General features: G+C 40.7%; 1 protein-coding gene across 1 annotated transcript in view; it reads right to left on the bottom strand.

Moving 5' to 3' along the window:
* The window catches only part of PDSS2 (decaprenyl diphosphate synthase subunit 2), a 375,935-nt gene that overhangs the window by 164,912 nt on the left and 196,177 nt on the right, over window positions 1–14,846 (bottom strand). The window contains exon 4 of the mRNA XM_082249924.1: window positions 13,755–13,953. Within this exon, the coding sequence (XP_082106050.1) occupies window positions 13,755–13,953 (199 nt within the window). The remainder of the gene's footprint in view (window positions 1–13,754; window positions 13,954–14,846) is intronic.

The following is a 14,846-nucleotide window of genomic DNA, read 5'->3' on the forward strand; positions in this document are numbered from 1 at the left end:
TTTTTGTCATTTTTGGTGTTTTTTTTTTTAACGCGTAATGGCGGCGATCTGCGATTTTTTTTTCGGTACTGCGACATTGCGGCGGACAGATCGGACCCTTGACTGACATTTTTGACACTTTTGGGGTTACCAGTGACATTACTGCAGTAATCAGTGCTATACATATGCACTGTTACTGCAAAAATGACACTGGCAGGGAAGGGGTTAACTTTATTGGACAGGGAGGGGTTAAGTGTGTCCTAGGGGCGTGCTTTCTACTGTGTAGGGACATTCCTATTGGTGTAAAAGCAAAGATCAACCGTTCTACATAGTAGAACGGTCAGATCTTTACTTTTACACAGGGAGAACTGACAGGCAGCTTGTTTACACAAGCTGCTCTGTCTTTCTCCCTTCACAGGAGCGATCGCAGTGTGACTGGCGGACATCGAGTCCGCCGGTCACACGCACTGACTTGCCTGTGAACGAGCCGCGGCGGGCGCGCGCCTCGGCGGGTGCGCGCCCGCCCGCGATAGGCTCGCAAGTCAGTGACAGGCGAGTGACGTACCGATACGTCACTCTGCCTGGCCGGGGCTGACCGCCGCAGTATATAGTCGTGCGGCGGTCGGCAACCGGTTAATGGAACATCGTTTGTCCCTATTGTTTTGTTTATTTAATATTTATTTTTATTTATTATAGATACCACTTCAAAGTAATTTTTCCTCTCATAAAAAATATCAATTTTGTGCATGAGTCACCATTTTGTGCTAAACACATCTAAGCCCCGGTTCACATTTGTGCGAGTGCCGGGTTCGCATGTAATGTCGGAGCGCACTGCTCCTTCATTACATGCGATCGGCTGTGCGGTGCGAGTTTAGCCATACAGTTTGTATGGCTAAATTCGCACCGCAGCCGCAGCAAACACGCACAGGGACCCTTTTTTTGAGCCGCATCAGGATCCTGTGCGAACTGCACGATCGCACTGCGATCAAACTGGGGGTGTCGTTAAGATTACATTGACACCCCCAGCGTATCGCATATGGCAGTGTGAACTGCCGGGGGTGCGTGTGCGATGCGGGAACAGGCTGCGGATTCGCAGCCTTCCCGCACTCGCATAAGTGTGAACCGTCTCTAGGTCCCAAATCAATATTATAAATAAATTTTACATTTGCGGATGCTATAAGATACTACTCCACAAAAGGTAAGTAGGTTTATTCCTAGTGGGGCACATGATCCTAGCCGAAAGATCCATTTGGTTTCTGTTTTTAATAATCTCTTTTCTAGATCTCCTTTTCTCTGACCCAATTTGATCTGCTGGAGTACCCAAAAGGACAGCTTTTCCATTATGCTTTGTAACAAATGTCTCACGATTGGTCTGTCCTTTTTTAGTTCCAGATCATTTATGTGTTCCAGAACCCTACACCTCAATTGGCGAATTGTCTTACCGACATACAAGAGTGGACAGGGGCATTTTGCTACATATATTATGCCTTCTGTATTGCAGTTCTAAAAAGATGTAATATTAATTTTTTCTCCATAGTTAGGATTGATGACGCTTTTTACTGTAGGCACATATCTACAGGCTTTACAATGGCCACATTTAAAACTGCCCTTCGATTTCTCTGGTAGCCATGTTGAGGGGCCTCGTCATATAGAGCTTCTTTCCTCATAATGGCTGTGCACCAGCATATCTTTAAGGCTGCTCCCCTTTCTATAAGTAATCTGAGGTTTTAATGGTAAAGTACCTGATAAGTCCTTATCCTGTAAGACATGCCAGTATCTTTTATGATGTCGTAAATCTGATTTGATTGTCTGCAGTAGGTGCCTATTATTCTCAAGCTCCCTGACTCTTCTTTTATCTTCCTTTTGGGGTTCCAACAGCTGTGTTCTTGGTATGTCCTTCACTTTTTTAAAGGATCTCTCCAGATCCTGCAACCTATACTCTCTTTTGCTAAAACGATTGAACAGTCATACACTTTCTGTTCTAAATGCCTCCTCTGAATAGCAATTCCTTCTTGTTCGCATGAACTGCACGGTGAGTATCCCTCTCCTCAGTGGGGCTGGATGATGACTTGTCCAATGCAACAAACTATTGTTTGCGGTGGGTTTACCGTATATCTGTGTATTATTCATACTGATCATTCCTTTTCTTATTTCCATATCAAGGAATTAAGGGTGATCCCCATTGATTTCGCTCACGAAGAACATACGGATGGATACTGTTGTTGTTTAGAAACATCGCAAATTCTATAAAAGTTGTTTTGGAGCCCTGCCACAAGATGAAAATATCATCTAAAAATTATGCCTACATTAGAATATGTGACATGTATCCCTCCAAATCTTCCTGGAGCACTATGGTTTGCTCCCACCATCTCAAAAATAAATTTACATATGTGGGAGCACATGCAGATCTCATGTCCCTCTTTTGTTGATTTGTTTTGCCATTAAAAAATTGTGTTCCAACAAAAACTTAAGTAATCTCTAAATCAATTGTGTATGTGGTTGAAATACAGTGCTAACTAGTGTTAAGGAAGTGTTCACATGCTTTGAGACCCAGATCATGATTGATGTTGCTATATAAGGCTTCAACATCTAAACTTGGAAAAAATATGTCATTAGTCAGAGTCACCCCTTCTTTTTGTTAACAAAATTCCAAGTATCTTCTATATATGACGATAAGCCTTATACATAGGGGCGCATGACAAAAATCAATATATCTACTGCCTTTTTCCATTAGATTGCTGTTCCCTGAAACTACTGGGCGCCCTGGAGGTGTAAGCTGGCTTTTATGCACCTTTGGTAGTGCATAAAAAAGTGGCAGTTATCAGGTGGTAGTTCATCATATATTCAAATTCCTCTTTTGATAGGACCCTCTTCTGTTTTCCCTCTATAAGAATTTGTCTCAGTTCCTGTAAATATTTTGAGGTAAGATCTCTCTCTAGGATGTCATAATTTTCCTCATTGCTGAGTATAACATAACACATCCTTAGGTAAAAGGGTTTGTCCATGAGGACGATGTTACCACCCTTATCTGCAGTTTTTATAATTAGCGCCTGATTATTCTTTATTTCCTCCAGTGCTTTCCAATCTAGATAAGTGAGATTGAAATTTTTATTTTCCCCTGTTTTGTCCCACAGGGTGTTTAGATCTCTCTCTACCAGTTTTACAAAAAGTTGTATTTGGCTTCCCTGGCGGATTGGAGGAGTTGATTTGATTTTGGTCTGAATGTTGTGAAGGGACTTCTAACTTCTGCCTCTCCACCCTCACTTTCTGCTTGCAAAGATTCTAGGAGTCTTAGTGTTTCAATATCCTTAGATGTTACTGGTTGCATGGGCTCACTGGGCTTGTCTTTATATTCCTTTTTAAGTGCTAATTACAAGTTTATGTCCTTCACCCACTCAAACAGATTGAAATCATGAGTAGGATTAAAGACAGACCTTTCTTGAGAACTGCAATATGCTCAGGGGATAGCAATGTTTTTTACAGATTAAAAATCTGTAGATTGCTGTTCTGATCATATACTTGTTCGCTTTTCAGGAGGGCATCTGTCATTTTTTTCCCCTCCTGGTTCCTGTATATCCCCATTGTTCTCTGTTCCTCAGTTGGGTAAACCCCCCTAAAAAAGCATCAGCTCTGCCTCTAGAAGTATTTCCTGATCTTCCCTTTTCTGCCATGGCCTCTCCTTTTTGTGTGTCCAAATTCGTTTCTGGACTCACTACTATCACTCTGCCCGGATTCATCTATTTCAGAGTTTTCTGACTATTTAGAGGTTTCTGAGTCATATTCTGCTCTACTATGATAGTTATTGGGTTTTTTTGACCAATGATAGATCTTGCCAGTGGCAAAGTCATAGGAATCACGGACAAACTTTTTATGTTTTTTTGCTTTGATAGTTTCCTTATGATGTTCCACTTGTTTTTGTAATTTTTCCTCTAATCTTTGAAAGTCAGGATGTTCTTTAAATTGTAAAATTTTAGTTTGATCCTCTCTGAGCTGTTTATTTAATAGCTCAAATTGGGTCTTTTCATGATCTAGTAAATACTGCATCACTCTGAGTGTGTTCTCAGTTTGAAGTTTCTCCCTCCCAGTCATGAATTCATGATCATCTGTGTGGGAATGGGGTTTTATTAGTATTCTGAGGCCACAAACAGTGATTTTCTTTTGGATTTACATTTCTAGGCTGGCTACCTCCCACCAACACCTAGTGTGTTTTTTTTTTTATAAATCATGTTAAATGCCTAGAAAATAGGAGTTTCTTCAGGTGTAAGTACCTCTTCAGAGAATGCCTTACTGGCCTCTTTTGAAAGGGACTCAAAGTCCACTTCCTTTTCAAGGAAACCAGCCATTTTATTATAGCCCTGGCCTAGGGCAAAATAAGCAATTTTAGAATCTCAATTGAACAATGGCCTCTTATATCTGAATTATTTGTCCCTCCTTTTGGTAATATAATCAAATTCAAAACAAGGTGTGCATGCCCACACACCAAAAGATCTAGGGGCGACGCCTAATGATTATTAGGACTTTGTTAGATTGATTTGTTGGGTGTGTGTGTTTTCACTTATAGGAAAGGTACATATGTTACAAAAGCATAATGGAAAAGCTGATGGTCTGTCCTTTTGGATACTCCAGCAAATCAAATTGTGTCAGAGAAAAGGAGATCTAGACAAGAGATTATTAAAAACAGAAGCAAAATGGATCTTTCGGTTGGGATCACGTGCCCCACTAGGAATAAACAAAGGCTTGACCTACTTACCTTTTGTAGGGGGAGTAGTATCTTACAGCATCTGCAAATGTAAACTTTATTCATAATATTGATTTGGGACTGAGATGTGTTTAGCACAAATTTTGATATTTTTTTTTTTTTAAATCAGAAAAAAGTTTTATTGAGAGAAAAACACAGCACCAAGATAACCATCAAAACAAAGTACCGGTACCATAACAAAAAAAGGAATCACCATCCCCACATAAAGCTTAGATCTTAACAAATTTAACAGTTACCCATGCAGCATAGATATTGCATCGTCACAAATACCATTCATGTTGCAAAATCACCCCTGCATACCCCAAATGCGTATCTCATCCAGTCTCCAACATACCCATCCAAATAGAAAAACATACATTTAAGACAATAAGCGATCCAGGATAAGATCGTTCGGGGCCATTCCCGGGCAATTCAACCAGGTGCCCCAGATTTTAGAAAACTTTTGTGCAGTACCCCTGTGTTGGTATATAACCTTTTCCATTCTGAGAGTGCCCCCCATCTGCTCCAGCCACATCCTGTAAGTAGGTGGGTCTGGTGCAATCCAATGTCTCAGTATAAGCAAGCGGGCCTGGAACAAAGCGCGAGAGGCATCCTCTCTCAGGAATCTATTTCCACAATTTGGTCTAGTATGCCCAAAATACAGTGTGAAGGGTCCCCAGGAATGTCCACCCCCAGGGCTCTATTAATGGCAGAACGCACCTCAGTCCAATATCTGTGCAGTTTGGGGCAGCGCCACATCAGGTGAATCAAGTCCCCCGCTTCCCTCCGGCATCGACCACAGAGATCGTCCTCCCGGAGGCCCATGGATTGGAGCTTCAGAGAGGTGTGGTGGACCCTGAGCAGGATATACAGCTGAGACACCTGATGTGAGACATTCAAGGAGCACGTACGGACCGACTCTAAAGCCTCCTCCCACTGCTCACCCGGGATCTCCCCCACGTCAGCGCTCCACTGGTCACAAGCCCTACTAGGATATTTTTCTAAGAAAGTGCTCAATAGGGAAGCATTGCAGCTGGATATGAACCCCTTGGTATCAGTGAACTGTTGCATAAGATAAAAAACAGGAGTAGGGGACATGTGCAACTGCCCAGTGGCAGTTTGAGCCCGTACTGCGTGCTGTAATTGGAAGTAGTAAAATTTCATATGGTTGGGTAAAGAAAAACGATCCTGCAACACCTCAAAGGGTAGCAAGACCCCTCCACGCAGGATATGCTGCAAGTGAGTCACCCCCAAGGAACGCCATCTACCAGCCTGGTCCAGTTTACACAGTTCTGGGTAGGTGCGATTACCCCAGATCAGGCTAAATTTAGTGTATCCGTCGCTTGCTGCAACTGTTTGGCCTTGTCCCACACCTTCTGTAGGAGGCGATACGTCGGGTATCGCCTTTTGGGTTTGGCAAACAGTTGAGCCTCCAGTCCCTCCGGTATCCCACTCACACCCGTAAAGCACTGCATAACCGCCAATGCCGCACCCACCCTCGTCCCCGAGAGTGCGCCCACTAAATGTTGCAGCTGGGAGGCCAGATAATACAGCCACGGGTTAGGGAGGGTGAGGCCCCCCCCCCCTCCCTAGGCTTTTGCAGTTGTTCCAAGCAGATCCTAGCCGCCTTTCCCTTCCACAGCAGGGACCAAAAGAGAGTATTGACGATGCAAAATGTCTGTAATGTAACAACAATCGGGGAGTTGTGTAAAAAGTATAGCAGTTGAGGCATCAAAATCATTTTTATAAGGTTTACCCGTCCCGCTAGGGAAAGCCAAAGCCTGTTCCAAATCTTGATTTTATCCCGGAATCTCGTTAAGAGAGGACTGATATTAAGCTTACTATATTGGGTCGGGTCCGCCGAAACCATCACTCCCAGATATTTAAATTTTGATATTTTGATGAGAGGAAAAATTACTTTTGAAATGGCATCTATAATAAATAAAAAAAAAAAAAAAAAAAACAATAGGGACAAAAGATGTTCCATTAAAGAAAAACTAGAAAGCGCCAGTCCTTTTACGAGCAGCCATTTTAGGAAATATCTATAAATACAAGCAGTTTAGAGAAGAGTCACCATTTGCCATGTGGTGTTTATAGCACTTTATTCTTCAAATTGCTGCAGTGCAGATACAGGTAACCAGACTGAGAGGAATGTTTTAAATATATCCTTCCCTTTAAGTGAAAACACACACCCCCCAACAAATCAATCCAACAAAGTCCTAATAATCTTTAGGCATCGCCCCTAGGTCTTTTGGTGTGTGAGCATGCCCACCTTGTTTTGAATTTAAAAGAGTAATATACCATTAACGCATAGATATTTCTGGAAATATATAAAGGATATCAGTATTTATTTTACAAAAACATTGCCTTTTTGACGAATAATCCCATTGTAGATATGTCACCTGTCATTTTTTATCAAAATGACATCTTACAAACAGAAACAGGTTTCCTAATAAAATTACAATAATGGCAAATATTTCAGCTACTTTTGGTGGTGATTTTACATACCCAGTTCTGAATGTAACAAATTGCTCTTAACATGTACTTACTGGGTTATTCTGCTGCCCTCAAACCTCCCGAAGGCTGTACTATAAATATGAAAACTTAATACCTTAAAAAAAAACCTCAAGGCAGCAATATAACCCAATCAAATCAAAAACAAAAAACAGATTCTGTGTACCTTTAACGAATGAAAATGAAAAAAAACTTTTTAATAAAGGGCATGTAATTAGATGCAGGAGCTACAAAAAGACATTAACATAGTTAGGTGATTTGCAGGAGAGTGTAGCTTTACATCTACATATAAAATTTAAATTGGGCCGAGGCTAGAACTCCAAATGGCTGTTCTAGAATACTAAATTTCTTCTGTGCTTGTGTTTTGGATATTTGTCACATTGCATGATCCAACTCCTTTTGAGTTTCAAATCGCACACAGTCTGCATAATATTCTAGTATAGAATTTCCTTACATACTTTTACATCTGGTTGTCCCTTGAATATTAAGCCCCAGAGACAGCAAAGCAACCCCAATAATACCATTAAACTCTTCCAGCTTCAGTAACCGTTCTAAGGTTTTACTAATCAAGTGACCCATGTCATTCCTTTTTCTTACCCATCTTGAGGTATACACTTTGAAACCTGACTCTTCAAACACTTAAAGATGTACCAACAACTAAGCACACAATGTTATGCAAGGGCCTGTCTGACTAGATACAAAATGAACAATTAGTTTAGGTTTGCCCTTATATTACACAGTCTTGGCAAATTTAACGATGATTGTACAAAGATTGTGCAGAGGTTTTGTAAAGTGTATAGCGAGCTTAACAGTACCTGTGCACAAATACGGTTATAAGCTTCTTGTTGCTCCCTCTCTCCAGTGAGTGTTCTCTAGCAATCCCTAGATGGCAGCAGTGAAACTCTAAAAACTGAATTTACCTTCACAAAACCGATCTGTGTTTAATCAGCCTTGGTACAATGGCATCATACCAGAATGTGCCAAGACACTGTGTACTGGCAAATCTGTTTGCAGCCCAAGTTATGAAAGAAATGTGTGCTGAAAGCGCCTAACCAGAACTGAATAAGCACCGTCACCCCTGTAGAAAAAAAAAAAGTGTGTACAACATACACCTTTCTGGTATGATTTAATTGAATACCCAAGTGAACCTTTTTTATTTAATACTGTAATGTAACCAGGTTACAATAAATCAATATGGGGCTCTTTTGGCGTGTTTTCTTTTAAAAACTATGTGCTGCTGTAAGCGTAAAGTAGTATTAAACCCAAAAGTAAACCTTTAAAGCAGACGTATACTCCGCCATTAAACTTTTATCTACAGGTAAGCCTATAATAAGGCTTACCTGTAGGTAAAATGAATATCTCCTAAACCTGCACGGTTTAGGAGATATTCTCCCTGCATGCAGCCGCTGACAGCAGCGGCGCATGCGCTCTGAAGGTCCGGCGGACCTTCAGAGCTCTTTGCCGGCTCCTTGCCGGAAAAAAAACTCCCGCGCGCATGCACGGGAGTGACATCATCGCGGCTCTGGCCACTCACAGTGCCGGAGCCGCCGAACCTGGAAGAGACGCAGAGGGAACATGACAGCTCCCTCAGCGTTGCCTGGCCGACCGTGTCGGGGCTTCGTTCTAAGGTAAGTATTTCATAATTAGAAAATAATGCGATGCATACTAGCTCATTATCCCTTTGTCTTGCAGTTTTTTTTTTTATGTTGTGAGGATACAACCGCTTTAATATATCGGAGCCTTTTATATAGGCCTGGCTGCCTTACAGTACTTTAGAACAAGATTTCTACTGGGTTTTAAAGCATATCTAAGTCAAAGAACAAAAATTGATAATATTGCAGCTTACCTGTTCTTAGATGCAGTGGCCCCATTAATTAATTGTCTCTTTTTACACTTTTTTCCCCTTAATTTTATTCTGAGGATCTGGCCATTAGCATACTTTCTGTCCTAGGACTAGGACAACAACTGTACTAAGCAGTGATGTCATCATCTTATGACAGAGAGCGTTAGGACTACATAACTGATAACAGCCCAAAGGCAGAAAACACAGAAACTTCTCAGCTAACAAGATTTCTGGTTCAATGAACAGTTACTTTTTTTTTGCGTTTGTCAAACAGATTTAATAAAACATTTTAAACTGTATATTTAACAGAACAAAAGGGAGCAAATAAGAGAAATGTATTGCGTTTCAAATCAACATAAGAGTAACAGTTAGTGGTGCAAAAAGAAAGGGCCGTGAAAATAGGCATATATATATCTTACACCCTAAAGAAATAAAAGAAAGCAGCACTCAATAATAAACATGAGAATATATATATTGCACCCATGCAAATCTTAGTAAGTGTCCATATATACATGTAACTGAAATATGTCTTCAAATTATATGTGAAAAACAAAGCCCAATGATAAAGTGATCTGAGTAGTGCTTTATCTGATCCTTCACCATAATGTATATCTGCAGTTTCATGTCTCCACCAAATATTAGAAATGCACACTTGCCAAAATATATTGCTGTCTATGAAATAAAACAGCCAAATGCACTCAATACTATTGTGTAACTCCTTCCAGGGATATATTACCCTATTCCTTCAATACCCAGTATGGATTTTTAAAGTTGTTTCTCGTTCCAATCATATTTTTTATGATTCCATCCAGGTATACAGCGGGTAAAATAAGTATTGAACACTATCACCAAACCCATGCAATCCATACATACAAAGAAACCAACACAAATAAGTTAAGAAATTAATTCATGTGTAAAAGAAATAGAATGAAAAAAAGTATTGAACACGCTAACTCAAATTTCTAATTCAAAGCGCCTCCTGTATGGAGAAACTAGTTGCATGCATTGCTCAGGTGTGACTTTGGCCCATTCTTTCACAGTCTTCAAATTTTAAAGGTTCTGTCTGCCTCTTCTATGAACTCTGATCTTTAGTTCTTTCCATAGATTTTCTATTGGATTTAAGTCAATTGATTGGCTGGGCCATTCTAGCAGCTTTAATTCCTTTCTTTGAAACCAGTTTAGAGTTTATTTGGCTTTGTGTTTGGGATCACTGTGATGCTGAAATGTCCACCCTTGTTTCATCCCTTAGCATCCTGGTGGATGGCAGCAGATTTTTATCACAAATATCTTGGTACATTTTTCCATTCATTCTTTCTTCAATGACATGAGATATGCCAGTACCGTATGCTGAAAAAGCAGCCCCACACCGTGATGTTTCCACCACCAAACTGCACTGTTGGTATGTTGTTTTTGGGGTGATATGCAGTGCCTTTTGACCTCCAAACATGGTGTGTATTATGGCATCCAAAGAGTTAAATTTTGGTCTCATCTGACCAGACTATATTCTCTCAGTATTTCACAGGCTTGTCTAAATGTTGTGCAGCAAACTTTAAACACGCTTTTTTTTTTTTTTTAATATGGGAGTCTTGCGTTGTGAGCGTGCATGTAAGCCATGGCAGTTAAATGCATTACTTATTGTTTCTTTGAAACAATTGTACCTGCTAATTCCAGGTCTTTCTGAAGCTCTCCAAAAGTGGTCCTTGGCTCTTGGACAACTCTTCTGATAATTCTTTTCCATCCTCTGTCAGAAATCTTGGGAGGAGCACGTGGTTGTGGCCAGTTTATGGTGAAATTATGTTCTTTCCACTTTCGGGTTATGGACCTAACAGTGCTCACTGGAACATTCAGACACTGTACTGTAACCAATGTATGAGTATGTTTTGCAACAATTAGGTTGCAAAGGTCTTGAGAGAGCTCTTTGTTTTTAGCTTTAATGAGATGCTTCTTGTGTGACACCTTGGAAACGAGACACCTTTTCATAGGCCATCGGTTGAGACCAGCTGATATTAATTTGCACTGACAAAGGACAGAATTGCTTTCTAATTACTGATAGATTTCCATGTCTTTTCGCACCTCCCTTTTTTCATGTGTTCAATACTTTTTCCTTGTGTCATTCCATTTTATTACATATAACGTAACCACTTGCCAACTGGGCCATAGCCGAATGATGGCTACCGCACAGTCAGCTTATTCTGGGAGAGCGTACAGGGACATTCTCCCAGAATCGCACTTCCTGCGCGTCCCCTGGGGCGCGCACACGGAAGTATCTGTGCTCGCCGGGTTCACCGGGCACGGTGCATCACGGATTATGGTATAGGGCCAATGTCCCTTTACTACATGATCGCTCTGTTCAATGATGGCGCTATCATTTGTCAACAAACTGGCTCATGTCTGGTTCATCTCTCTCCTTTCACGCTGTACACACCGAGAGACCGCAGCAGTGCCCATCTGTGCCTTTTATTTTGCTAGAGCTTACATACACTTTAGGGCGAGCATTTAAAAAAGCTGAATTTTGATTTATCTGTCAATGCCATACCTTGGCATACAGTACAGGACACAGACTGGATATTTATAGACTCTGCTTTATAGGCTGGTGCCTTTAGGAGATTGTACACTGGCAGAGCTTTGATAAAAACACCCCTAGGGCATACTCATATAGCCCTACCCCACTCTAAGTCCTCAGTTTTTTTAGCAAGTAACACAGGAACAGAGGGGAAGGTGTCCTGTGTTCTGTACTGTACTCCAAGATATGTAACTTGCAGGTAAATCAAAATTCCTCTATCTTACTCATACAGTATAGGAAACAGGCTAGATATTAGACCCTGGAACATCCCCAAGCAATGAATTGGAAGAATATGCAACAAGGCAAAGAGAGTTGTGCCAACAGGCACAAAAAGAATAAGGATCAACAGACACAACTCAGAACATGGCTGCCAAAAGCAGAATCTGCAAAAATTCCACCTGATAGAACTTGGAGAAGGTATGAAATGAAGATCAGGTGGTGACCTTGCAAAGCTGTGCAACAGAGGCTTGATGTCACAAAGATAAAGAGAAAGTCTGCCTTTCTTATAGAAGCTTGACTTTTAGATAAACCTTGATAATTCTGACAGCACCCAGACAATGAAGAGCAATCTCTTTCAGGTACCTACTGCACAAGGAGAGAAGTACAATGTCTTTATTGGTGTAAATTGGATACCACCTTGGGTAGAAAGGTACATAGTTAGTCAGGTTGAAAAAAAAGTCCATATGGCTCAACCAATAAGCAAGGTGCAAGACTATTTGGTCTTTGTGAAGGACCAGGAATGGCTCCTAAAAAGAGAGAAGTGCTATTTCAAATATACAACTAACAAACATGATAGCCTCCAATAAAGCCACTTGGCAGGAAAGATCAACTAAACAGAGTTCCCTGATGGGTTCAAAGGGTGGTTTCTGAAGGCAGAAAAAAACAAAAACAAATAAGATCCAAAGGATGCACAGGATACTGTAAGGGTGGTATAATACAGGAAACTGTAAACTTCAATAAAAGTTTTTTTACAAGGGAAAATGAGGCCAGAGTTTTTTGGAACATAATGGACAAGATCAAAACTTGTCCCTTAAGAGTACTTTAGGGGCAAAACCTGGTCAAGTCCTGATTGTAGGAGAAAGAAATCTCTAGGATTAAAATAACTGTCTTCACAACACACAAAGAAGGATTTTCAAGTACGAATATTCATTTTTCTTGAAGTAGCTTTACTAACTTTGAGGCATGTGGGAATGACAGAATCAGTGACAGGGGCCTTGAGACAGAGGGTCTGACCTGATGGAAAAAGCCAGGGATCATGTCCTAGAAGTTTGAGTATACCTGTGTACCAGATTCTCCTAGGCCAGTTTGGTGCAATGAGACTCACAAGTTCTTCTCTTGCTCTATTTTTGGGAGTAGTCGAGGCAGCATTTCCATTGGAGGAGAGGCATATATGAACTGGAACAAGGTTTAGGAAATTTTTAGAGCATCCAATGCCAGTGATCAAGGATATTTGGTCCTCGCTACAAATAGGGGTAACTTGTACCTGAAGTCCAGGATGTCCACATGAGGTAATTCACATTCAATTATTCAGGAGTGTGAACCGCAGAGAAGACTGGACGGTGTAAATTCACCTATGAGATCATGGGTAATGGACATTCAGGAACAGATGTAAAAATCGTCGATTTAACTGTCTGTAGATTTACTGTCTGTGGATTTATTTGATAATTTGCTTCACTTATTTTCACATTTTACAGTTATCAATCAAGTCCTTACTGTCTTCTAATTCAATAATATAAGCAGGGGTGCCAACTGTCAGGGCAACCCTGTTTCTATTTTCGAATTAGAAGACAGTAAGGACTTGATTGATAAATGTAAAATGTGAAAATAATAAGTGAAGCAAATGATTTCTCCATAAGGGAGAGGCAGTCCATTACCTTAGAACATTAGCAAGAAAACGGAGGTCTCATGGAGTGAGGTATCGCCACAGGGGTATGCCTCAGCGGGTGTGTCCAGCAAAGCTTTGCCAGTGTTCAATGACCTGAAGTTACCAGCCTATAAACCAGGGTCTATGAATATACACCTTGTGTCCTGTACTGTATGACTATGATAAATTGATTAAACCGTCTGACATTACAGGAACATGTGCACCAACATATATTGATGTGGTTTCACTATACCTTCGTGTTCTGTAGCTGTGCTAATCCAGTGCAAGCATTTGCTAGTAGAAAATCTCCACTCAGAATAGCCATTTTATTCCCAAACTGCATGTCCTTGAGGGGACCATCACAGCTCTTTAGCTCCTCAATATTAACAATCCCACGATGGACTAGGAAAGCTGTGTGTATCAGTTCTGTAATTTCAGCTAGATTCCGTTGGCTTTAAAGAAAAGAATAAAAAACAAAAAGTAAACAACATAACTGACAATACATTTTAAATACAACCTTTATTTTCGTGATAGTGTATATCAAATTACAAAACACAATCCAATACAATCAAATGCCTTTGTATTTGCAATATTGTAGCCTAAAATACAAAACTTCCCTAAGATTTTGTTTCCCAAACAAATAAGCTTATGTTTGAGCTGTAAGATGAGAGTAGGACAGAAAACATGCTGCAATGCAATGTATGTGACAAAATGGGATTTTTGTACTTACCGTTAAATCCATTTCTCTGAGTTCATCGTCAGGCACTTGGCTTGGATTATATTGCCTCCTCCAGGAGTAGGACTAGGCAGAACAAAAAACACCTGGCTACGCCCATGGGCCATCCTCAGCTGGTATATAACACCTCTCTCTGCTCTAGGTAATCAGTATAGTAGCAAACAGTATTAGAAGTATCAGAACTCCATAGAGGGGTGGGTGCTGTGTCTGTCGATGAACTCCGAGATTTTACGGTAAGTACAAAAATCCCATTTTCTTTTTCATTCATTGATGGACACAGCGCTCCCTAAATCATAACTAGTGGGACATCCAAAAGCAGTGCCAAAAGGAAAATGAGGGGTAGGGAAAATAACCCAAGGCTAAAAACAAGAGCCCTTAACCAGGACACATAAGACTTAACCGGGTCACAGGAGCCCCATATGAAAAATAAAGGTTCAAAGAAAAAACACCCATCAAGAGGGAACAGCCCCTCTTAAACAGCAGCCTGCAAAATTTTGCAGCCAAAAGAAGCATCCACAGATGCCAAAGTAACTACCTTTTAGAAATTTGTGAAGGTATGCACGGATGACCAAGTGGCCACCTTGCAAACTTGCGATATTAAAGCCTGAT

The sequence above is a fragment of the Pelophylax lessonae genome (genome assembly GCF_965119305.1).
Source record: "Pelophylax lessonae genome assembly, chromosome: 3".
Classification (NCBI taxonomy): Eukaryota; Metazoa; Chordata; class Amphibia; order Anura; family Ranidae; genus Pelophylax; species Pelophylax lessonae.